General features: G+C 45.2%; 1 protein-coding gene across 5 annotated transcripts; it reads right to left on the reverse strand.

The window, feature by feature from the left end:
- Positions 1 to 1,890: 1,890 nt before the first annotated feature.
- On the reverse strand, positions 1,891 to 20,237 carry LOC120035103 (endophilin-A1-like). 5 transcript variants are annotated; one of them, XM_038981883.1, is made up of 9 exons: positions 20,214 to 20,237; positions 12,617 to 12,689; positions 12,263 to 12,406; positions 11,491 to 11,624; positions 7,171 to 7,329; positions 5,638 to 5,741; positions 5,045 to 5,149; positions 4,868 to 4,899; positions 1,891 to 2,470 (listed from the first exon to the last, which is right to left on the reverse strand). In XM_038981883.1, the coding sequence occupies exons 1-9, from the start codon at positions 20,220 to 20,222 to the stop codon at positions 2,196 to 2,198; spliced, it is 1,035 nt and encodes a 344-aa protein (XP_038837811.1). In that variant the 5' UTR covers positions 20,223 to 20,237; the 3' UTR covers positions 1,891 to 2,195. The 5 variants fall into 5 exon arrangements, with proteins under 5 accessions (XP_038837811.1, XP_038837814.1, XP_038837815.1 ...); XM_038981886.1 differs by lacking the exon at positions 4,868 to 4,899 and adding an exon at positions 2,819 to 2,836 and having other exon boundaries at positions 1,891 to 2,389; positions 5,037 to 5,149; XM_038981887.1 differs by lacking the exon at positions 4,868 to 4,899 and adding an exon at positions 3,459 to 3,464 and having other exon boundaries at positions 1,891 to 2,389; positions 5,037 to 5,149.
- Positions 20,238 to 26,082: the final 5,845 nt, after the last annotated feature.

Genomic DNA, 26,082 nt, shown 5'->3' on the forward strand with positions numbered 1-26,082 from the left:
TGAAACACTTATTGCCCTGTCTGTTACACACATACAGTTTCACATTGGATTTGCAGAAGGGAAAACCACAGTGAATGAAGTCCTCAAAATGCTGGAGAAAACCTAGACAGATCCAGAGGCCAGAGTTGAGTGTACAGTAGTATCCAATTGCTTTAGTAGACTCTAGCCGTGACCCCACTCTCCCGGGGTGTTTCAGGGGGAGTGGGATATGCAAAAAACACATTTCCAACTCACACATGCATATTAATACACACTTGTTCCCACCAAATGATGATGATTATATGCAACAGTCTGTTGCTTTGGTACCTTATATTGTGTATTGTTACATGTTCATTCCTGGGATATGACAAGGGAAGGACAATCAACCAGGGACAGGGACTAAGGATCCCATGACCCTTCAGTAAACAGACACACAGTATGGACCAGTAAGAGGTACACATACAGTATGAATGGGTTATTTCAGACCTAGACTCCTGACAGAGAGAAGTTGCCTAGATTGCCTGACAACATTTAGACAAAGTGTAAGATACAAAGGGGGAATGTGCATCTGGTTATTGATGTTAGTATCCTTGAATTAAATATGCCACCGTTTTCACTTTTTATAAATGTTCCCTTTTCTGATTGAGACAGCATTGCTTGTGTATTCCATTGGCCTCGTAATACAGTATTTGTCTGTGAGCATTGTCAGCTAAAGCTAGTCCTATCAGATTCCATGACTTATAGTCTTCAATATAGTGTTATTTGTCTATCTGACTTAAAGGACATTCTGATGCAGTGAAAACAACTTCGCCAACGGTTGAAGAAAATAAGGCTAAGTCCGATAAGCGGTAAACTCCTATATGAAATAGCACAATACAGCAACCATTTTCACAAATATTTCCACGTCATTGGTAAAATACACATTGAGAAGATTTTTTAAACATGATTTCATATTATGGAAACGGTTCCAGTTTTTGCTTATACGCCACTTAGAAAACAATTGAACTACACATTTTAGTCTTTTGTTTCCGTAAATATTCAACACCAATTTATAACCATTGGCTCAAATACACTAGATGTAATCATGAGACATACCTAAATCACACAGAGGACTTGTGTGATATAGAATGCCAACAAAACCATGTAGATTGCAAACAAACTACACCCTCGGATAGAAAAGCGAGTAGATCTGCCATTGACACCACTCAGCCCTGCTGTAGGCCTATCCTCCTGCATAGGTGGCCAGTTTGGTCTAACTATGGTGCCTTGATTAAATCACACTGAATCCTTACATACCTCACTCTCAGTTTAGGTCTGTATGAAAAGACACATCAAAAGATATCCCCTCCTTAGCGCAGTGATTGAGAGGGTTTCAAGTTCTTTACCAACCACCTCTTTGACCAAGCCCGCAACCATTACGAGACAAACGTGAAGGGATCCGTCATAAACATAAATCTGTTGTTTAGCATGAAATGGACACGGTCTCTCTAGGAAACAATCCATGCATGCAAACAGAAGGCTACCCTTTTCAAACGGGAATAACATATATTTAGCTTGAACGTACTCAGAAGAAGTAAATCTGATAAGATAAAACACTAAAACATGCCTGACCTACAGAGTCTAACAAAGTGTGAAACATGACCTAAACGTGATCTAACGGACCAGATAACCGCCCAGAAATAGTAGCCTACAATATGTGACGATGAGGAAATTATGCTAGTCTAGAAGTTTCCACAAAGTACAGAGAAGGATAGTAACGGCCATTTTGAAAGACACACAGCCAATGTAAACCTAGATGAAGCCAGGAAAGACAAGGATTGAGGAACTGTAGAAGCTCCTGAAGGAAAAAAAAACTTCTGAGGACAAAACCGAGAAACACTCTTTTTGGAAACAAAGAAAAAACAACCACAGCATTTTATTGGTTTGATGGTAAATGTCCACGATGGCATTCAAAACGGCATCATTGCTTATTTTTCCATATTTTTTTTTCAAGTCTGTTTCGTTAGCACTCGTTGGTGTGACACCATGCTGTTGTTGATCACGCCACAGACGATTTCGTCATCATATCTTCATTGTAGTTAGATCTCCTTTTTAGCGGAGTGAAAGGGTGGGTTTCCGGGAATGTTTGGGGGTGGCGGGAGCTGGGGATGCAAGGATTAGGATTTGTCGCCTGGGAAAACTGCTGTTGCTGATTCGCCGTTGCCGTGGCAACGACTTTAGGGCAGGGGCACCAGGATATCCACGTAGTTGACGGGGAAAAATCCAGAGCTGCCGTGGATCATACCCTCGTACCAGTTGTCGTCGATCTTGTTGGTGAGAGTGATGATGTCCCCCTCCTTGAAGCCCAGCTCGCCCTCGTTCTCAGGGTCGAAGTCATACAGCGCCCTGCAGGATGGCTGGTCTAGGGGAGCTGGAATGCGAGAGAGAGAGAGAGCGAGAGGGAGAGAGAGTGATGGATGGAGAGATGGTGAGAGAGAGAGAAAGAAAGAGGGAGGGATGGGGAGAGTGAAAGAAAGAGAGAGAGAGAGAAAGAGGGAGGGATGGGGAGTGTGAAAGAAAGAGAGAGAAAGAGAGAGATTGAGCGGTGGACCGATGGAAAGGGATAGATGGAGAGAAGAGAAAGCAGAGTTATAGTGTATGGCTGGAGAGGTCTATGGTATAGACAGAAAGATGGGGGTGAATCCTAACTTCCACAAGGTCAAATCTTCACTTCGACTCCAATTGACATCAATGGATGAGCGAAAATGAAGTTAATTCAACTAAGTGAAAATTCGACTTAAATAGAAGTTAGGGTTATTCCTATAGTAAAAGAAAGATAAGATTACCTCTGGAGTAAAGCTCTTACCTGGAGACCTTGCTGAAAGGGGGATGGAGGGCAGACGGAGGAGGAAGAAAGAGGGAGAGGGAGACAAGGCAAAGAAGAGAGAAATGCATAAAAATGAATGTGTATTTAGGTGATCGATTGATAGACATATTGAACAGACAGTAGTGTTGTCACGATACCAGAATTTTGACATCGATACCAGGTTTAGTACTGTATCACGAAAACTCAATACCATCACAATACTCGATATCAAAATGATACCATGGCAAAAAAAGAAGGCATATTAGCCAAAGCCACAGAATGCACTTGATCCAGACAGATAAACTTAGCTACTGCTCTGTTCAATCGTTGGGCAACTTTTGAGTTCAATATCATTACAATCTAACTTTTTTAAGTCAACATTTTTCAGAGACAGCCATGTATCCATTAATGAATCAATTATACAATCAATTTGACTTCGTTTTTTTTTGCCTCGTGAATGACATCATTACTGGTTAAAGAGAGAGAGCACATTTTATTAAAGAAGCCACTTCTTTGCAAATGTTGTTGATCAGTACAATAAAACAAGTCCCAAATGGAAGGGGAACAGATTTGACTCGTTCAGTCAAAAATGTTGAATCTTTCGACTCATTTAGTTCATTTGAGCACGCAAGACCCCCTACTGGCGAACAGTGAACTGAAAACTCGTAAGAGTCATGATTCTACAAGCCTCTCGTTCACATCTCATTCACCATAGGGAGCAGGCAGGACGCCCTACCGGCGAACAATGAACTGAAAACTCCCAGTGCAGGTTAGCAGTGAGTAGGTGGAGAAGGCACGGTGCGCGCTAGAATAAGGGGGTCGGCTGCGCTGATAGATGTGCTTGATCCTTGAGAGACATTTGACAAAAGTACCGAAAGTAACAGAAATGCTTGTATCGAACCGTTTTTCATGTTCTAGTATGGATAAAGTATTGAAGTTTCGGTATATCGTGCAACACTAACAGACAAAAAGACAGAGACAAAGGGAGACAAGGCCAGTCAGAGAAGAGAAAGACGTAAAAATGTTGGTTTGTGTTGCCGATTGATTGATAAACATATCGAAAAGACAAACGCGCAGACAAAAAGGCAGACAGAGAGAAACAAAGAGCGGAATACTGACAACAAAAACTTGGAATACAAACAGAGAGAGAGACAGGAGAGAAATCAGGAAACAGACTGGAGCCAGAAAGACAGTCCAGGAAAGAGCGAGAGACACCGTTCATATGGACACACAGACAGAGTGATAAAGTAGAGATATTCTGTCGTATCTCTCCAGAATTCACTCTAGGCTCACCTGGAGACCTTGCTGCAAAGAGGAAGAAAAAGAGAGAGAGCAAATGTGGGAGAAAGAGAAGAGGTATTTATGTTTAACTGCAATTGACATAGTTGGATAAATGGATGGATGGGTGCATTATGGCAATGAAGAGATGGCTTGGACAATCACCAAACAGATGGACGGAGACGGACGTACGGACAGACAGAAAGACAGACATACAGTGATAGAAATAGACAGAGTGATATTATGGTATCTCTCCAGGGTTCACTCTTGGTTTACCTGGAGACCTTGCTGCAAAAAGGAGAGAAATTCAAACGCAAAGGAGGAAAAAGCAAGCCACACAGGTAGAACAAATACATTTGTGATTTATAGCATTTGGGAAGTGGATGGATGGAGAGATGGAGTGTTGGAGAAATGAAACTATGGAGAGATGACGAGATTGAGAAATGAAGAGATGTGAAGATAAGATGATTAGCCAGCCAGCCAGATAGATAGACAAACAGACAGATGACTTATCTCACCTGGAGACCTTGTTGCTGGATGGAATAACAGAAAGGAAAAGAGAAGAAAGAGTAGACAGGTATATATTTTCATTTGCCTGATAAGTGGATGAATGTAGAGATGTGGAGATAGATAGACGATGGGAAGACACAGACAGAGAGACAGAAATAGACATAAGGAAAAGAGAGAGAAGAGAGAGACATTGATAGTGATGGAGAGAGAGAGGGATGGATTGTATTTATTATGGATCCCCATTAGTTCCTGCCAAGGCAGCAGCTACTCTTCCTGGGGTGCAGCAGCTACTCATCCTGGGGTCCAGCAATATAAGACAGTTACATACAGTTTAAAATACTACATAACATTACATTTCATAACACCTAGTGATGTAGAGAGAGAGAGAGATGTCTGGCTTCATGGTAGGAGGGGAGAGTCTCACCTGGGGACCTGGATCCTTGGATGGCTCCATTGTGGTTTTCACTAGAGAGGTCCAAGGACTGACGCGGCTTAGGTATGAACTCTTTCTTGGGCTTGTTGGAGGAATCCCTTATCCTATGGATAATACATTGCAGAAACAAGCCCAAATAGTGAAGAGGGTGTTGATCCCAATCCCCCACCCCCCCCACCCCCTGCCGCATCGCTCGTTGAAAGAATTAATAGAATCTATTCATTCTATTTCTGCGGCATACTTAAGGGTTGGGGTCAAGGGTTATTGGGATCAATTCCATCTCACTTCTGGCGAACTCAGAGAATTCAGGAAAGGAATAATCAGGCGGTTTCAATTCTTGATCCGAAGACGATTAGCATGGTATGGCCCCCGTACTCTCTACTAGGGTTGCGAGAATTCCGGAAACTTTCCCAACATTCCCAGGTTTTTCTCCAACCAGGTTTTCAAAATAAAAAACCTGTGAACTTTGGGTAAATTTCAGTAATTTCGCAAAAATCCTCCGTACCTCCAGCCGGTACTGACCGGTCATGGAGACAGACACACAGATTATAATGATATATAATGATATATATATATTATTATAAATACTGACCGGTCCTCCATCTTGGACTGCAGCTGGGTGAGGATCTCAGCACACTGACGATGGTACTCCACCTGGGCTTGGACCAGTGCGGCTAGCTGGCTCACCTGTTCAATCTGCTGACGCAAACACAAAAGGCCCAACGGGACGACTGTTACATATGGGCGGCGTGGCCCAAGTCCTACAGTATACATCCGGACTCACTGGTCTGGCTAACATACAGAAACTACAGTATGGTACTGCAAGGTCAACACAGAACACATCCGCCTTACTGTGTGACGACCCTCCCACTCGATCTGCCGAATTCTTTCTCTTTGCTCTTGTTTTCCTTATTAGGATGTCGGTGGGCTCCGGTGTGTCCTGGGGATAAATACACCTTTCCCCCATTCATTGGGGAGACTCTCTCCATGCAGACACACTGTTGGTTGTGGCATTTTTGTGGCTGTCTTGTTTGTTTGCTTTGGCACCTTTCAACAACCCTCATTATCACATTTATGCACGCAACCACTCACTTACACTACTGACTACACACACCATTGTTACTTGTTTAGTTTACTTTAGTTAATCAACATATTTTTGCTATTCCTTGAGCTCCATGTTGTCTCCCTTCTTGTTACGGGCTACGAGCCGGTTCGTGACAACTGGCTAACGTACAGATACTTTGATATGACAACACGTGGTCAAGAAAGACTGGATGGATCGATAGATGGGTGGAGGAGCCATTATAGAACGTAGAGCTCAACTGTTATTACAATTATCTCTATAGAAGTCCTGTTCATCTGATATCTGAGGCTCTAGGTTCCCTGATACTGCCTTGATGAGAACCTCCAGTCCACACAACACAACGTTACATGCAGACAATACACAGTGAGTCAAAATCAGCCTGTGATGCTCTTCCACTGACAGAAGTAGAACAAGAGCTTTGAATCGTGACCCCCTCCGTTGCCGTGGTTGCAGCTGGCCAGAGGGGGAAGTGACTTGGACTAGAGACAGGGAGGGAGAGAAGAGGACAGAGACTAGAGAATAGACAGACACAGTTTGCTGAGAAAAAATACAACTATTGAACATCAAACGTGTACATGTGCTCAGTGATGGACAGAAAACGCAGTGTAAAGACATGACGACTACTACTACCACTGCTGCTACTACCACTGCTGCTACTATTACCGCTTACTACTCCTGCCTACTACTACTACCTGCTGCTTACTACTACTACTGCTTACTACTACTACTTAGTACTGCTACTTACTACTACTAGGAATATAGATATTTAGTGCTTAGACCCACAGGTAAACAGTATACTTGCATTTACTAACTAGTTCACCACTTCACACTGAACCTACAGTACAGGAGGAAAAACATGGTGCTCATGTGTCAATGCTGGGTAATCACACACACACACACACACACACACACACACACACACACACACACACACACACACACACACACACACACACACACACACACACACACACACACACACACACACACACACACACCCTGTGTGGGAAGTAGGAGTAACGGTAGAAACATATTCCTTACATCACTCTCCAACAGGTTGAACATGCTGAGCTCAGCGATCTCCTTGGTATCGTCAAACTTCTCCAGAGCCTGTTTGATCTCGTCGTCCGTCACCTTGCCCTGACGCTTCTTCTTGTAGTCGAAGTCCAGACGGCGGCCTTCCAGTTTCTTCAGGTGATGCTGCGAGGAGAGGAAGGAAAAGGAAGGAAGAAAGGGTGACAAGAGTGACAGGTTAGACAGGGATCACTCCAAATGGTTAGACAACTTCATCCTTTTCACACTATCGTACCAACCCAAACCGTACTGGTCCAGCTCAGCTTGGCCCAGTTTTGCTCAGGGCTGTGAGTCAACTCATGGCCCAGTCCTGAAACAACCCCTGACCTCAGATTGGACAGGCATATGCCAGCAACATGACTAGAGATCCCAGCCACATAATCTGAAGGTGGTGCCTTCACTAATGCTTACCCGTATCAGACACCTTCAGGCATATGATTATTCAGAGTTAATTATAAACTTTTAGTATGCTAGAGTTGATTTTCCCTCTGCCCTTAGGACAAAAAAGTCTAAATGAAGCTCTCCGAGAATCTAAACTTTATCAGCTGAGTATTGATTCTGTGGTCTGGCAGGGAGACGGATGTAATTGCATTGGGCAACTCCAACGAGAGAGTAAACATGCTGCCTCTCCCTCCAGGGCAGTAAACATTGACTGAGCATTAGGAGTCATCCCACTGATGTCAATGTCTAGATGAAGTGATTGTTACTCCACTTATTTATGTGCATATAAAGATGCAACGTTGGCATTACCGTTCAATTTTTTTAAATTAAAATTTTCCTGGTCTGCTTTCGACGTGACTAGGATTTGAGTTGTATGTTGTAATGTATGCAATGACTTCCAATGTGTCTCATTAATGACATAGAAAATTGACGGTACATCAGTCTAGCTTACCATGTTATGTCTAGCTTGCCGTGTTGTTATTATGGTGGTGTGTCTAGCTTGCCGTGTTGTTATTAGGGTGTTGTGTCTAGCTTGCCGTGTTGTTATTACGGTGGTGTGTCTAGCTTGCCGTGTTGTTATTACGGTGGTGTGTCTAGCTTGCCGTGTTGTTATTACGGTGGTGTGTCTAGCTTGCCGTGTTGTTATTACGGTGGTGTGTCTAGCTTGCCGTGTTGTTATTACGGTGGTGTGTCTAGCTTGCCGTGTTGTTATTACGGTGGTGTGTCTAGCTTGCCGTGTTGTTATTACGGTGGTGTGTCTAGCTTGCCGTGTTGTTATTACGGTGGTGTGTCTAGCTTGCCGTGTTGTTATTACGGTGGTGTGTCTAGCTTGCCGTGTTGTTATTACGGTGGTGTGTCTAGCTTGCCGTGTTGTTATTACGGTGGTGTGTCTAGCTTGCCGTGTTGTTATTACGGTGGTGTGTCTAGCTTGCCGTGTTGTTATTACGGTGGTGTGTCTAGCTTGCCGTGTTGTTATTACGGTGGTGTGTCTAGCTTGCCGTGTTGTTATTACGGTGGTGTGTCTAGCTTGCCGTGTTGTTATTACGGTGGTGTGTCTAGCTTGCCGTGTTGTTATTACGGTGGTGTGTCTAGCTTGCCGTGTTGTTATTACGGTGGTGTGTCTAGCTTGCCGTGTTGTTATTACGGTGGTGTGTCTAGCTTGCCGTGTTGTTATTAGGGTGTTGTGTCTAGCTTGCCGTGTTGTTATTAGGGTGTTGTGTCTAGCTTGCCGTGTTGTTATTACGGTGGTGTGTCTAGCTTGCCGTGTTGTTATTAGGGTGTTGTGTCTAGCTTGCCGTGTTGTTATTACGGTGGTGTGTCTAGCTTGCCGTGTTGTTATTAGGGTGTTGTGTCTAGCTTGCCGTGTTGTTATTACGGTGGTGTGTCTAGCTTGCCGTGTTGTTATTAGGGTGGTGTGTCTAGCTTGCCGTGTTGTTATTAGGGTGTTGTGTCTAGCTTGCCGTGCTGTTATTAGGGTGGTGTGTCTAGCTTGCCTTGTTGTTATTACGGTGTTGTGTCTAGCTTGCCGTGTTGTTATTACGGTGGTGTGTCTAGCTTGCCGTGTTGTTATTACGGTGGTGTGTCTAGCTTGCCGTGTTGTTATTAGGGTGTTGTGTCTAGCTTGCCGTGTTGTTATTAGGGTGTTGTGTCTAGCTTGCCGTGTTGTTATTACGGTGGTGTGTCTAGCTTGCCGTGTTGTTATTACGGTGTTGTGTCTAGCTTGCCATGTTGTTATTACGGTGTTGTGTCTAGCTTGCCGTGTTGTTATTACGGTGTTGTGTCTAGCTTGCCGTGTTGTTATTAGGGTGTTGTGTCTAGCTTGCCGTGTTGTTATTACGGTGGTGTGTCTAGCTTGCCGTGTTGTTATTACGGTGTTGTGTCTAGCTTGCCGTGTTGTTATTACGGTGGTGTGTCTAGCTTGCCGTGTTGTTATTACGGTGGTGTGTCTAGCTTGCCGTGTTGTTATTAGGGTGTTGTGTCTAGCTTGCCGTGTTGTTATTAGGGTGTTGTGTCTAGCTTGCCTTGTTGTTATTACGGTGGTGTGTCTAGCTTGCCGTGTTGTTATTACGGTGTTGTGTCTAGCTTGCCATGTTGTTATTACGGTGTTGTGTCTAGCTTGCCATGTTGTTATTGTGTTATGTCTGTTTTGCAGTTTTGTTATTATGTCTGTCTTGTGATGTCATGCGAGTGCACTGTTCTTGTTATCCTTGTATTTTGTACGTAGGGCTTTTTTTTATGCAGTACTCACTCAACAAAGAGGCCTGGCTCCAGGGGTGAAAGTAGATTTAATTTCTTACCGGGTACGAGACACTTATACTACAAAAATGACAGAGTAGCCTACTCTGCTGACACTGACAAACAGATCAATAAAAACCATGTTGACTGATCCATCTAATCGTCCTATGGGAAGGAGACACACAAATACAACCTGAAGGAAGAAATGTTTGTCCAAAAACAAACAAAAGTGGTACTGACCCAATGACAAAGACAGTGAATATACAGACTCACCGGGGATATGGCTGATGTTCTCCGCTACTGTTATCAAAATCCATAACTTAATTGAGCGAACTAAAAGACAGCTGAGTATTTTCATTGTCATCTCTTTACAGCAATAGCCATTTGCTTTCCAAACAGTTTTTCTGCAATTGCATTTTTAAATATTGCAATATGCCTGGCTGGGTCTCTCTTCTTCTCACTGATAGTCGCAACTCAACAATCCTCTATTTGGTATTTGCCCAAATTGCGGGCCCTTCGACTGTGGGCTATGCGATTTCAAACAATCTTGTAACGATTGTTCTCCTCCTCGTCTGAGGAGGAGCAGGGATCGGACCAAAACGCAGCTTTTGTGGAGTACATAATGAGATTTTATTTAAATAAGACGAACACGAAACACACTTGAAAAAACTATGTAAAACAACAAACGACGTCAACAGACCTGAACATGTGAACTTACATATAACGAAGAACGCACGAACAGGATCAGACTAAACAAACGAAACAGTCCCGTGTGGTACAAACACTGACACAGAAAACAACCACCCACAAAATCCCAACACAAAACAAGCCACCTATATATGATTCTCAATCAGGGACAACGATTGACAGCTGCCTCTGATTGAGAACCATATTAGGCTGAACACAGAAACAGACAAACTAGACACACAACATAGAATGCCCACCCAGCTCACGTCCTGACCAACACTAAAACAAGCACAACACATAAGAACTCTGGTCAGGACGTTACAAATCTACAGCTTTTTTTAAAAAGAAGCTACTTCAAATGTACTTTAGGGAGAGCTTGCCCTAGCCTTATGGACACGCCGCATATGCCTTCTAATTGTGGCATAAACACAACCAGTCATGATGTTTTCATCTGATTGTCAAACAATCACTTAACCAAGGCGCTCCTGTAGCCTACCGGCGCACATTCGTTCACTCAGAAAATTATTTCAGCATCCAAACCCCAACAGTGCTCTGTGCACCCGCAATTTGATTAATTGAAAGAAACATCTGTTACAAAAACACTTATGTGTATTGTAATGACATTCTGCCATTGTCATTTGGCCTACACTTGATTAATCCACTGTTGTCCATGCACACCTCGGTCTCGGCCACTCATCTCCGCCTTGACAAAATGTAAGTGTTCTCCTCAAACCACAAAGCAATATGGAGCTTAAACCACCCAGTTTCCAGTCAATTCACGGCTGACTTGCAGCAATGTTAAATAGTGGTGTAGTAGCCTATAGTTTTGGGGCATGTTGTATTACCGGACGGCCTTACTTTCACCCCTGTCTGGGTCTCAATGTTGCATAAAATGTAAAATAAAATGAATAAATCCAGTCTCACCGCAATCTCCTTGAGGTCTTTGTCGTGGAGGGTCTGCAGCGGGTCCAGGAAGTTCTGCTTGACCTCCATGTCTAGAGCATCCTTCACCTCCCCCAGCTCACGCATGGACTCCCCAGCATCGATCAGAGCCAGGCCTGGAACACACAGGGGCAGAATATAACATGTACTCCTCCATCTCCTCCAGAAAAGTTGAGGAGTTTGCACACCGATGTTGTTTATGAGCGCTAAGCTAGCCCGCTCCATTGTTTGTTTGGTCTTATGAGTCGGCAAGACCGCACAAACAAATGTGGGGGCAGGCTAGCAATCAGCACCATTATAAATAGACAATGGCGGTGATCGAAATATGTCTTGCCTACTACTAACTAAAACTACATACTGGGTACTAATAGTACTACATTCTGTTTAGTAGAAAGGTATGCAGTAAGCAACAAGTATCATTTCAACATACTACTCATCCATACTGAGAAGGCATCATGAAATGCGCAATCGCGTTTGTTCCCCGTCAATAGTAAATTTTTGTAGAGCGAGTCCCCTATTCTGATAATGAGCTGTTGTCAAACATGTTCAAACAGGTGCAACAAGATGATTCTCTTCAATAGTGTGCAGTGAATTCTACTTGATGAAAAGACTAAATGAGTATAACATCCTGGCATTTAAACCATACAACATTTTAGAAATGTCACATCCTATAAAACGATATATTTTCGTATACCCAAAAGCCTACTATTTAGAAGGCAAGTACGGGTATTCTGACACGGCCATAGTGACTTACCAAAGTTGGACTCTTCCCCGAGCTCCCTGCCAAACTTCTGCATGGACTCTCCCAGGACGGTCTCGGTCTGGATGTAGCCCAGACCCTTCTCCTGGCCACGCATCTTAGACATGGAGTTGATCATGGTCATCTTGGCTCTGGAGGCTGTACACGCAAACAATTCATTCATTCATGAATCACTCAATCAATTAAACTTGTTATACAAGTTAACTTTTTAAACATGCACTTGATTATGGTGTATTGTCATGTGTATAATTGATTAAATTAAAATCTATAAAAAGGGTTGACCAAAACAAATGTAGTGCACTATATAGGGGATAGGGTGCCATCGGAGACCAGGTATGTGTCTCTCACCTGGGTTGGGCTGCAGATACTCTGTGGTCTTGGTCATAATGTCCATCACCGCCCTACTGGTGGTGTCCACCTTCTACAACCCACACAGAGAGATATATATATATATTTTTTTTTAATTTAAAAAAGGAGAGAGAGATGATGACAAAGACAGAAAAGAGAGGGGGGGCAAGAGGGAAGAAAGAGATTAAGACAGAAAAGAAAGAGAGGAGAGGGAGCGAGAGATTAAGGCAGAAAGACAGAAGAGAGAGAAGTGGGAGATTAAGACAGAAAGACAGGAAAGAGAGAGCTGGGGTGTAGGGGAGGAAGAGAGAAGAAGGAGAAAAGATGGAGAGAATGAGAGAAAACACCGAAGGAGGAGGAAGGCTTTGGTTCCTTTGAGGCTGTCATGTTGTACAGCATAACTGGACAGAACATGAAGGGGCTTTACTCTGTAGTGTGAAGGGAGAGACAGCATGCCTGGACAGAACATGAAGGGGCTTTACTCTGTAGTGTGAAGGGAGAGACAACATGCCTGGACAGAACATGAAGGGGCTTTACTCTGTAGTGTGGTGGTGGAGGGAGAGACAACATGCCTGGACAGAACATGAAGGGGCTTTACTCTGTAGTGTGGTGGTGGAGGGAGAGACAACATGCCTGGACAGAACATGAAGGGGCTTTACTCTGGAGTGTGGTGGTGGAGGGAGAGACAACATGCCTGGACAGAACATGAAGGGGCTTTACTCTGTAGTGTGGTGGTGGAGGGAGAGACAACATGCCTGGACAGAACATGAAGGGGCGTTACTCTGTAGTGTGGTGGTGGAGGGAGAGACAACATGCCTGGACAGAACATGAAGGGGCTTTACTCTGTAGTGTGGTGGTGGAGGGAGAGACAACATGCCTGGACAGAACATGAAGGGGCTTTACTCTGTAGTGTGGTGGTGGAGGGAGAGACAACATGCCTTGACAGAACATGAAGGGGCTTTACTCTGTAGTGTGGTGGTGGAGGGAGAGACAACATGCCTTGACAGAACATGAAGGGGCTTTACTCTGCAGTGTGGTGGTGGAGGGAGAGACAACATGCCTGGACAGAACATGAAGGGGCTTTACTCTGTAGTGTGGTGGTGGAGGGAGAGACAACATGCCTTGACAGAACATGAAGGGGCTTTACTCTGTAGTGTGGTGGTGGAGGGAGAGACAACATGCCTGGACAGAACATGAAGGGGCTTTACTCTGTAGTGTGGTGGTGGAGGGAGAGACAACATGCCTTGACAGAACATGAAGGGGCTTTACTCTGGAGTGTGGAGGTGGAGGGAGAGACAACGTGCCTGGACAGAACATGAAGGGGCTTTACTCTGTAGTGTGGAGGTGGAGACAACATGCCTGGACAGAACATGAAGGGGCTTTACTATGTAGTGTGGTGGTGGAGGGAGAGACAACATGCCTGGACAGAACATGAAGGGGCTTTACTCTGTAGTGTGGTGGTGGAGGGAGAGACAACATGCCTGGACAGAACATGAAGGGGCTTTACTCTGTAGTGTGGTGGTGGAGGGAGAGACAACATGCCTGGACAGAACATGAAGGGGCTTTACTCTGTAGTGTGGTGGTGGAGGGAGAGACAACATGCCTGGACAGAACATGAAGGGGCTTTACTCTGTAGTGTGGTGGTGGAGGGAGAGACAACATGCCTGGACAGAACATGAAGGGGCTTTACTCTGGAGTGTGGTGGTGGAGGGAGAGACAACATGCCTGGACAGAACATGAAGGGGCTTTACTCTGGAGTGTGGTGGTGGAGGGAGAGACAACATGTCTGGACAGAACATGAAGGGGCTTTACTCTGTAGTGTGGTGGTGGAGGGAGAGACAACATGTCTGGACAGAACATGAAGGGGCTTTACTCTGTAGTGTGGTGGTGGAGGGAGAGACAACATGTCTGGACAGAACATGAAGGGGCTTTACTCTGGAGTGTGGTGGTGGAGGGAAACACAACATGTCTGGACAGAACATGAAGGAGCTTTACTCTGTAGTGTGGTGGTGGAGGGAGAGACAACATGCCTGGACAGAACATGAAGGGGCTTTACTCTGTAGTGTGGTGGTGGAGGGAGAGACAACATGTCTGGACAGAACATGAAGGGGCTTTACTCTGTAGTGTGGTGGTGGAGGGAGAGACAACATGCCTGGACAGAACATGAAGGGGCTTTACTCTGGAGTGTGGTGGTGGAGGGAGAGACAACATGCCTGGACAGAACATGAAGGGGCTTTACTCTGGAGTGTGGTGGTGGAGGGAGAGACAACATGCCTGGACAGAACATGAAGGGGCTTTACTCTGTAGTGTGGTGGTGGAGGGAGAGACAACATGTCTGGACAGAACATGAAGGGGCTTTACTCTGTAGTGTGGTGGTAGAGGGAGAGACAACATGCCTGGACAGAACATGAAGGGGCTTTACTCTGTAGTGTGGTGGTGGAGGGAGAGACAACATGTCTGGACAGAACATGAAGGAGCTTTACTCTGTAGTGTGGAGGTGGAGGGAGAGACAACATGCCTGGACAGAACATGAAGGAGCTTTACTCTGGAGTGTGGAGGGAGAGACAACATGCCTGGACAGAACATGAAGGGGCTTTACTCTGTAGTGTGGTGGTGGAGGGAGAGACAACATGCCTGGACAGAACATGAAGGGGCTTTACTCTGTAGTGTGGAGGGAGACACAACATGCCTGGACAGAACATGAAGGGGCTTTACTCTGTAGTGTGGAGGTGGAGGGAGAGACAACATGCCTGGACAGAACATGAAGGGGCTTTACTCTGTAGTGTGGTGGTGGAGGGAGAGACAACATGCCTGGACAGAACATGAAGGGGCTTTACTCTGGAGTGTGGTGGTGGAGGGAGAGACAACATGTCTGGACAGAACATGAAGGGGCTTTACTCTGTAGTGTGGTGGTGGAGGGAGAGACAACATGTCTGGACAGAACATGAAGGGGCTTTACTCTGGAGTGTGGTGGTGGAGGGAAACACAACATGTCTGGACAGAACATGAAGGAGCTTTACTCTGGAGTGTGGTGGTGGAGGGAGAGACAACATGCCTGGACAGAACATGAAGGAGCTTTACTCTGTAGTGTGGTGGTGGAGGGAGAGACAACATGCCTGGACAGAACATGAAGGGGCTTTACTCTGTAGTGTGGTGGTGGAGGGAGAGACAACATGCCTGGACAGAACATGAAGGGGCTTTACTCTGTAGTGTGGTGGTGGAGGGAGAGACAACATGCCTGGACAGAACATGAAGGGGCTTTACTCTGGAGTGTGGTGGTGGAGGGAGAGACAACATGCCTGGACAGAACATGAAGGGGCTTTACTCTGTAGTGTGGTGGTGGAGGGAGAGACAACATGCCTGGACAGAACATGAAGGGGCTTTACTCTGTAGTGTGGTGGTGGAGGGAGAGACAACATGTCTGGACAGAACATGAAGGGGCTTTACTCTGTAGTGTGGTGGTGGAGGGAGAGACAACATGCCTGGACAGAACATGAAGGGGCTTTACTCTGGAGTGTGGTGGTGGAGGGAGAGACAACATGCCTGGACAGAACATGAAGGGGCTTTACTCTGGAGTGTGGTGGTGGAGGGAGAGACAACATGCCTGGACAGAACATGAAGGGGCTTTACTCTGTAGTGTGGTGGTGGAGGGAGAGACAACATGTCTGGACAGAACATGAAGGGGCTTTACTCTGTAGTGTGGTGGTGGAGGGAGAGACAACATGCCTGGACAGAACATGAAGGGGCTTTACTCTGTAGTGTGGTGGTGGAGGGAGAGACAACATGTCTGGACAGAACATGAAGGAGCTTTACTCTGTAGTGTGGTGGTGGAGGGAGAGACAACATGCCTGGACAGAACATGAAGGGGCTTTACTCTGTAGTGTGGAGGTGGAGGGAGAGACAACATGCCTGGACAGAACATGAAGGAGCTTTACTCTGGAGTGTGGAGGGAGAGACAACATGCCTGGACAGAACATGAAGGGGCTTTACTCTGTAGTGTGGTGGTGGAGGGAGAGACAACATGCCTGGACAGAACATGAAGGGGCTTTACTCTGTAGTGTGGAGGGAGACACAACATGCCTGGACAGAACATGAAGGGGCTTTACTCTGTAGTGTGGAGGTGGAGGGAGAGACAACATGCCTGGACAGAACATGAAGGGGCTTTACTCTGGAGTGTGGAGGGAGAGACAACATGCCTGGACAGAACATGAAGGGGCTTTACTCTGTAGTGTGGAGGTGGAGGGAGAGACAACATGCCTGGACAGAACATGAAGGTGCTTTACTCTGGAGTGTGGAGGGAGACACAACATGCCTGGACAGAACATGAAGGGGCTTTACTCTGGAGTGTGGAGGTGGAGGGAGAGACAACATGCCTGGACAGAACATGAAGGGGCTTTACTCTGTAGTGTGGTGGTGGAGGGAGAGACAACATGCCTGGACAGAACATGAAGGGGCTTTACTCTGGAGTGTGGTGGTGGAGGGAGAGACAACATGCCTGGACAGAACATGAAGGGGCTTTACTCTGGAGTGTGGTGGTGGAGGGAGAGACAACATGCCTGGACAGAACATGAAGGGGCTTTACTCTGGAGTGTGGAGGGAGAGACAACATGCCTGGACAGAACATGAAGGGGCTTTACTCTGGAGTGTGGAGGGAGAGACAACATGCCTGGACAGAACATGAAGGGGCTTTACTCTGTAGTGTGGAGGGAGACACAACATGCCTGGACAGAACATGAAGGGGCTTTACTCTGTAGTGTGGTGGTGGAGGGAGAGACAACATGTCTGGACAGAACATGAAGGGGCTTTACTCTGGAGTGTGGAGGGAGAGACAACATGCCTGGACAGAACATGAAGGGGCTTTACTCTGGAGTGTGGAGGGAGAGACAACATGCCTGGACAGAACATGAAGGGGCTTTACTCTGTAGTGTGGTGGAGGGAGAGACAACATGTCTGGACAGAACATGAAGGGGCTTTACTCTGGAGTGTGGAGGGAGAGACAACATGCCTGGACAGAACATGAAGGGGCTTTACTCTGTAGTGTGGTGGAGGGAGAGACAACATGTCTGGACAGAACATGAAGGGGCTTTACTCTGTAGTGTGGAGGTGGAGGGAGAGACAACATGTCTGGACAGAACATGAAGGGGCTTTACTCTGTAGTGTGGAGGTGGAGGGAGAGACAACATGCCTGGACAGAACATGAAGGGGCTTTACTCTGTAGTGTGGAGGTGGAGGGAGAGACAACATGTCTGGACAGAACATGAAGGGGCTTTACTCTGGAGTGTGGAGGGAGAGACAACATGCCTGGACAGAACATGAAGGGGCTTTACTCTGTAGTGTGGTGGAGGGAGAGACAACATGTCTGGACAGAACATGAAGGGGCTTTACTCTGTAGTGTGGAGGTGGAGGGAGAGACAACATGTCTGGACAGAACATGAAGGGGCTTTACTCTGTAGTGTGGAGGTGGAGGGAGAGACAACATGCCTGGACAGAACATGAAGGGGCTTTACTCTGTAGTGTGGAGGTGGAGGGAGAGACAACATGTCTGGACAGAACATGAAGGGGCTTTACTCTGTAGTGTGGAGGTGGAGGGAGAGACAACATGCCTGGACAGAACATGAAGGGGCTTTACTCTGTAGTGTGGAGGTGGAGGGAGAGACAACATGCCTGGACAGAACATGAAGGGGCTTTACTCTGGAGTGTGGTGGTGGAGGGAGAGACAACATGCCTGGACAGAACATGAAGGGGCTTTACTCTGGAGTGTGGTGGTGGAGGGAGAGACAACATGCCTGGACAGAACATGAAGGGGCTTTACTCTGGAGTGTGGAGGTGGAGGGAGAGACAACATGCCTGGACAGAACATGAAGGGGCTTTACTCTGGAGTGTGGTGGTGGAGGGAGAGACAACATGCCTGGACAGAACATGAAGGGGCTTTACTCTGGAGTGTGGTGGTGGAGGGAGAGACAACATGCCTGGACAGATCATGAAGGGGCTTTACTCTGTAGTGTGGTGGTGGAGGGAGAGACAACATGCCTTGACAGAACATGAAGGGGCTTTACTCTGTAGTGTGGTGGTGGAGGGAGAGACAACATGCCTGGACAGAACATGAAGGGGCTTTACTCTGGAGTGTGGTGGTGGAGACAACATGCCTGGACAGAACATGAAGGGGCTTTACTCTGTAGTGTGGTGGTGGAGGGAGAGACAACATGCCTGGACAGAACATGAAGGGGCTTTACTCTGGAGTGTGGAGGTGGAGGGAGAGACAACATGCAAAGCTGACAGCTGGTGAAGACTGCTTTTGTGTTCCCACTTGATGCTGGTCAGATATGCCAGTTCTCTGCCTTCTTCAACACAGACCTCACACTACTATAGACCAGAGCCCTATATTTAAATACATGGCTGTGCTATACACCACTCAGCCTCCCCAGCTGTCTAGAATAAGAGACTACACTACAGAATGATGGCTTGGTCTCTCCCCAATCACAATGCACGCACACTATTTTCCCACTTTCTAGAAGCAATTTCATAAGAATTTTTCCAAGGCATTTAAATTGAGAAAAACTTCTCTCTTTTATGGAAAAAAAAGTCCATGTGCAGTGCACAGCACAATGTAATACAATAGGACTATGGGATAACCCCTTGGAGTGAATAGAAAATGGAGTGGTGAGGATATCGTTTCTAACACAAATGAACAAGGCTTGGGAGAATGGGCTCATTCATCACAACATTGTAATATTGAAGAAGAAGAACGAGAGGATTCTTAGAGAAATAGAAAGAGAGGATTCTTAGATAAATAGAAAGAGAGGATTCTTAGAGAAATAGAAAGAGAGGATTCTTAGAGAAATAGAAAGAGAGGATTCTTAGAGAAATAGAAAGAGAGGATTCTTAGAGAAATAGAACGAGGGGATTCTTAGAGAAATAGAAAGAGGATTCTTAGAGAAGTAGAAAGAGAGGATTCTTAGAGAAGTAGAAAGAGAGGATTCTTAGAGAAGTAGAAAGAGAGGATTCTTAGAGAAATAGAAAGAGAGGATTCTTAGAGAAATAGAAAGAGAGGATTCTTAGAGAAGTAGAAAGAGAGGATTCTTAGAGAAGTAGAAAGAGAGGATTCTTAGAGAAATAGAAAGAGGATTCTTAGAGAAATAGAACGAGGGGATTCTTAGAGAAATAGAAAGAGGATTCTTAGAGAAATAGAAAGAGAGGATTCTTAGAGAAATAGAAAGAGAGGATTCTTAGAGAAGTGGAAAGAGAGGATTCTTAGAGAAGTGGAAAGAGAGGATTCTTAGAGAAGTGGAAAGAGAGGATTCTTAGAGAAATAGAAAGAGAGGATTCTTAGAGAAATAGAAAGAGAGGATTCTTAGAGAAGTGGAAAGAGAGGATTCTTAGAGAAATAGAAAGAGAGGATTCTTAGAGGTGGAAAGAGAGGATTCTTAGAGAAGTGGAAAGAGAGGATTCTTAGAGAAATAGAAAGAGAGGATTCTTAGAGAAGTGGAAAGAGAGGATTCTTAGAGAAATAGAAAGAGAGGATTCTTAGAGAAATAGAAAGACAGGATTCTTAGAGAAATAAAGACAGGATTCTTAGAGAGAAAGAGAGAATTCTTGCCTTTTCCATTTCAGTGAAGTCATCATCATGTTTAGTCCCCTCTGCTCCCCCAACCTTCTCGCTCACTCTCTGCAAGAAGACACAAAGACATGTCAAGGTTAATAACATTTAAAAGCTTTTTGCACCTCAAATAAAACGATAGGTGAATGTAAAAGGTAGAATCAAATGTCAAAGATACCAAAACCAGAATATACGGCAAATTCATTTTTATTTCAGTCAATATAGCTTCCACGTTGGACACTGAAATGGAAAAATCCCCAGGGTGTACAATTCAATTCACAACTAATTTAATTATTAATCAAGTCTTTTTATTCAAGTGCTGGAAAAAAGCTTATTAATTTCAATTTCAGCTATATTTGTAATCAGCCAGACTCTCAAAACATGCAGTGAATAAACTCCAGACATTGAACTATTTGAACAGAAATCGTTCTCCTAGCTACAGTTATTACCCTCCTGGTTATTCCCCTCCTGTTGTTTTGTGTTGCGTCTATATGAGCCAGTGTCTTGCATGTTGTTACTGTCTCATGTCTGCTCTGTCATCAGTGTACACCAACACTAAGGTTGTGACCCCTGTTCATATTATAATTAAGATGATGACATCACAAAGAGAGACATATCAGATTAACCTTGTCAGTTTACAATCTCACACACACACACACACACACACACACACACACACACACACACACACACACACACACACACACACACACACACACACACACACACACACACACACACACACACACACACACACACACACACACACACACACACAAAAAGGCCATCTGGTTAGAGGAGCTGTCTTATTCAAGGCTTTGTGATATAAACTCAGTCACCACAACCACAGCCTGTGACGTAACCTGGTGCCCAGGAGGCCTACAATCTGACACATCCAGGCCAGACGAGCAGCTCACAGAGGGCAGGATGAGAGATGAGAGGGAATTAAGGAGAAGTCAATTTTGTGACTGAAGGATCAATTGCTGTGAGCAAGCTTGTTTAGGGAGAGTGGGAATTTGCAGTGCTCCTTTGAGATTGTATCATACAAGATGGAAAATGACTAACAAGATAGAAAGATTACTAGAGAGAGACGGTGATATGACTTGTATTACGTAAGGAACTAATTCATTGTAGGCACAAGGGCTCTAAAAATCAGCCTTTATCCTACTCATGATGAGATGGTGAAAACAACACTAAATTCCTCCTGCTATGCAGAGAACACACACGAAGAGAGCAAAGACCTTCTCCTGTCATCAGTTTCTGCTTAACGTCACTCAGAAATCTTTAAATCTTCCGTGAAACAGTTGCCGGTTGTTGCCATGGAGACATGGAGCCTGGTTCGGCTCGTTGGCTATGTGTCTCCTGCTCCCAAATCTCTCCCCCATCTCCCTCCCTTCCTCACTCCTTCCCCCACTCCCTTTTCCTCTCCCGCTGCTACTCCCTGGAATACCAGACACATCCACAACGATCAAAGGCCAAACCCAGGAGAGACAGGGAGGGAGGAAGAGAGAAAGAAAGAGAGAGAGCCTCTGACTCTTTCGCAGTGCGGTTGTGTCATCATCATCTCTGGATAGAGGACAGTAATGCTGACAGTGATGCCAGCCCAGTGACGCTGTGAGTCCTAAGATGGAGGTCAATGATATGTGATAATATGCGGCAGTGTGTCACATCACGGAGGCTGAGAGCAAGGTACAGACAGGGCGGGCATCAGAACATTAAGCCCTCCATAACAGGGCATTTGTGTGTGTGTGTGTGTGTGTGTGTGTGTGTGTGTGTGTGCCTGCGTGTGTGCCTGCGTGTGTGCGTCAAGCCAGACAGACATCATGTACCAATCTCATATTTCATTACTACAAGGACAATCCTACAACACGATTCCCAGAACATCACCAATTCAATCATGGTCAGAACAACATTGGCCGACCCTTGTCATAGATTTTGCAAATCTATTGGAGGTTAGGGCTTTTAAGATAGAAAAGTTGTTTTCGGCAGAGAGTGAAAAAAAGAAAGAGAAAGTGAGAGACAGAAAGAGAGCGAGAGAGATGCCACTTGCATTTCTCCACAGGACTATAAATAGGTGAAGTAACTCTGTATCTTAATGCATTCCTCCTTAACTACATCATGTACCGTATTGAGAGGTATCACAAGATGGGATACAGCTATGGTGTGTGTATGGATTGTCTGCCACCCCAGTGCTGTGACTACCCATGACTGCACATTGCAGCCTTCATCGCTTCCCCTGCTGCACACACACACACACACACACACACACACACACACACACACACACACACACACACACACACACACACACACACACACACACACACACACACACACACACACACACAAAAAGCAGATCATCAAATGTTCCCCTGGATAGAAACATCCCGTTGATTGAAATATCAGTGAAGCGCACATTGGGAGCGCACATTGGGAGCGCACATTGGGAGCGCACATTGGGAGCACACATTGACAGATGTTTAATAGAGATAGGCATACGGCGATGGTGATGGTGTCCAAACCCAACTCATGAAGTGTTTCTGAATAAGATGCAGGGGAGAGGAGACACGTGACATGGAGCATAGCTTTAGCTAACAGTGACTGGCACAATAGCGGCTCTGCCCGGCAAAGCAGGAAGTCTGGCCGCCAGAACCTAATTAGATGAAACGCGACTAAATCACGCAGAACCAATGGGAACCCATTGCTTCTCTAAGGAGACACAGGATGAGTTGCTTTGAGTGTAATGTTTCTATGTCAGTGGGCTGGAGAAGCTGTGTATACTGTCTGCTTGTGTCCCCTTCACTGCAGCACTTTCCTGATCTACACTGTAGAATTGAGTGTCTGCTGCAGAACAGAGACAAAATGGAGGATGGTGTGCAAGTGGCCCTGACCCAAGATAGCACTTGGCAAGGAGAGGGGACGGCTGGAGTGCCCCTGAGAGCAGAGGTGAATGAGAGGAAGAGAAAGACAGGGGATAATTAGAGAGAAAGGAGAAAGAGGGAGACAAAACAAAAATAGGTAGTGTTAGCAGTACAAAAAGAGATCCAGAGATGGAGAACAGAGAAAATAGAGGAACAGAGAATTAGAGGAAACGAGAGGGCATGTTGGGGTGGGCGACATACAGTAAGAACACCAGGAAATGAAAAAACAAGAAATGCTTTTTAGTCTTAATTTAGGGTTAGCAATGTGTTAAGGTTAGAGGTAGACTTAAAATCTGATTTTTAAAATCTGCGTCGACGAGCTCCACTTCATTCCATGAATTTTTACAATAGAGCCAATTTTGACATTGATTTCCCCTTAGATAGGCCAGCTGCATTCAGTTCTACCCCCTGGACAAAATCATGACAGTAAATGTGAAAAAAAGCCTGAAATGAACACGAGAGCCAATGACTTAATGCTGTCAGTTATGCGAATAGTGGCCTTGAAGCAGTTACGTGGAGGTGCAAGCAGTGACGTCACTAGTGACTGCAGTGTTGTGGATAGGACTTCACACAGTGAGCACACAGAATAGGTAAAAGTACACACAATTGACGCACAGGACCCCAGGGCATAGCAGCATGACATACTGTAGGATAGCTTTCACAGGAATCTCTGGCACTCCGTTGAGAACAACAATGCCAAGACGCACAATATTCATAATATTCACCTGGGGGGTGAATCCTAACATCCTCTTCAGTACATTTAAAAAAAAACTTAGTCGCCCATTGATCTCAATGCTTGACTAAGTGAAAGAACAAGTTAGGATTTACCCCGATATTTATAGAAACTCTGCCAAGTCAAGTATGTTTGGTTCAATGGAGGACACCTCGGCTCATATGTCACCTGATAAATCCTCCTCATTCGTGTTACATCATCACTGTGGGTCAAACAGACTGGCATGACCTTGTTAACCTTCTGACCAGGGCAGTGACATCTGATGCTTAATTAGATTAGTGTCCAGATTCTCAGACACCGATTAAGCCTAGTCCTAGACTAAAAAGCTACAATATTTCAATTGAGAGTTTCCATTGAATATGCTTTTTAGTCAAGGTTTAATGTGTGTCCGGGAAACCAGCCCTTAGGGGTGCATCTCAATAGTCTAAAGTGGCTTCCTCTCCCTCACCTGTATTGATCTGACAACACAGGCACGGTAGACGCCACTTAGGAATGGGTGCTGCTGGGAAATTATTTACACCGGTCCAATTCTTTAACATCAGCTGCAGATGGAGAAAGGAGAATTTTTCATTCACTTGATTCACCTACATGAATGAAATGGATTTGATTCCAGATTGCAGTTGATGAATATGGTACTGGGTAGTGTAGGCCCTACTATGCTGTTGGGGATATATTGTATTGTTCTCAAAGTCACTCACTGCTGTAGATCCTGGACAGCTGCACTGTAACACATGAGTGAGCACCCACAGTAATGTAATCACTGAAAGCTCAGGGACAAACCCATATCAATACATCACCCGTCACTAACAAGTAAAACCACTTTCTCCTCAACACTCCATTTCATCTGATTGTGCGCTCAGGTGGTGAAAGGCAGGGAGGTTGTTTTTCTAGCAGGGATTTTTAGTTGAAGCTCCATTCTGGGCTTTGGGTTCTTCGTAGTTAATAAATGATGGTTGAAGGAATGGTTATGAATGAAGTATAATTATTATTATGATTCGTTCATATGAATTGCTGCTTTTCTTAACTTGAAAAAGAGAAGTCAATCTCACTGACTTACCTGGTTTAAAAAAAGGTTGAAAAAAACAATATGAATGATGGTTATATACAACAAGCGCTTATAACCTAAACAATTAAAGAGTTTTTACCTGAATGTCAGCATCAGAAAGCACCATTAGTCTACCAGAGGTTAGAGGGACTCATTTCCCCCCCAAAAAACGAAACGCCTCGGAGGCTCAAAACAGTCGATAGTAATTAGCCCACAGAGTGGTGACATCGCATGCCCCCTCCTGTGACCTTTATAACTGTCACCCGCTCCAATGGGTGACAGAGTGAGGGAGGGAGGGACCTAACCTTTCCTTCAGGCATCAACACCCTCTGTCTTTTTTCCCTACATCACCCTCGCTTTCTTCTCAAGGTGAAACAACATTCCAACAACAAAATCCCATTTAGTCGTTTCCACAAGAGTGTTTTGTTCAACAAAGCTCAGGGCCAGATGTTAATCTAACACGGTTGTGTCTTTCTCCCAGAAATGATGCGCTCTCATTTAAAACTATACTGATAGATACAATAGGCCCGGAAGATCCTTTGTTCTGTTTTAAAAGCGTCTTTGAGACCTTTCATGTAATGAAAAGCGCTATATAAATTAAACATATGATTATGATTATTGTTAACACCCAAAGAAACCAAAACAACTGTTAACCTCTCCAGAGTGGATCAAGCTCAATTGTTCCACTGTGTGAATTAAATAACAGACGAGAGAGAGAGGCAGAGAGACAGAGAGATAGAGAGGCAGAGAGACAGGGAGACAGGGAGACAGGGAGACAGGGAGACAGGGAGACAGAGAGACAGAGAGACAGAGAGACAGGGAGACAGGGAGACAGAGAGACAGAGAGACAGAGAGACAGAGAGACAGAGAGACAGAGAGACAGAGAGACAGAGAGAGCACTCAGCCAATTCATTCTACTGTGTGTCCACTGAGACTCCCTTCCGCAGCGCTCCAGCACGTCCTCCTCTATAAATACCCATCCAGCCAGTCAGATTACTAGAAAGGCTGCAGGCCTGGCCACCATTGACCATGATGTGAGAGTGTTAAGCTCAAGGCTTTCCTTCAGGCCCAGTGTCCTGCCTATAAGTCCTTCAATAGGTGTGAAGAGAGACAAATGTCCTTGATGAAATCCTCATACACAGTAAGATCTAAGAGAGGATGCTTGGTGTG

This window comes from Salvelinus namaycush, chromosome 42 (assembly GCF_016432855.1).
Source record: "Salvelinus namaycush isolate Seneca chromosome 42, SaNama_1.0, whole genome shotgun sequence".
NCBI lineage: Eukaryota > Metazoa > Chordata > Actinopteri > Salmoniformes > Salmonidae > Salvelinus > Salvelinus namaycush.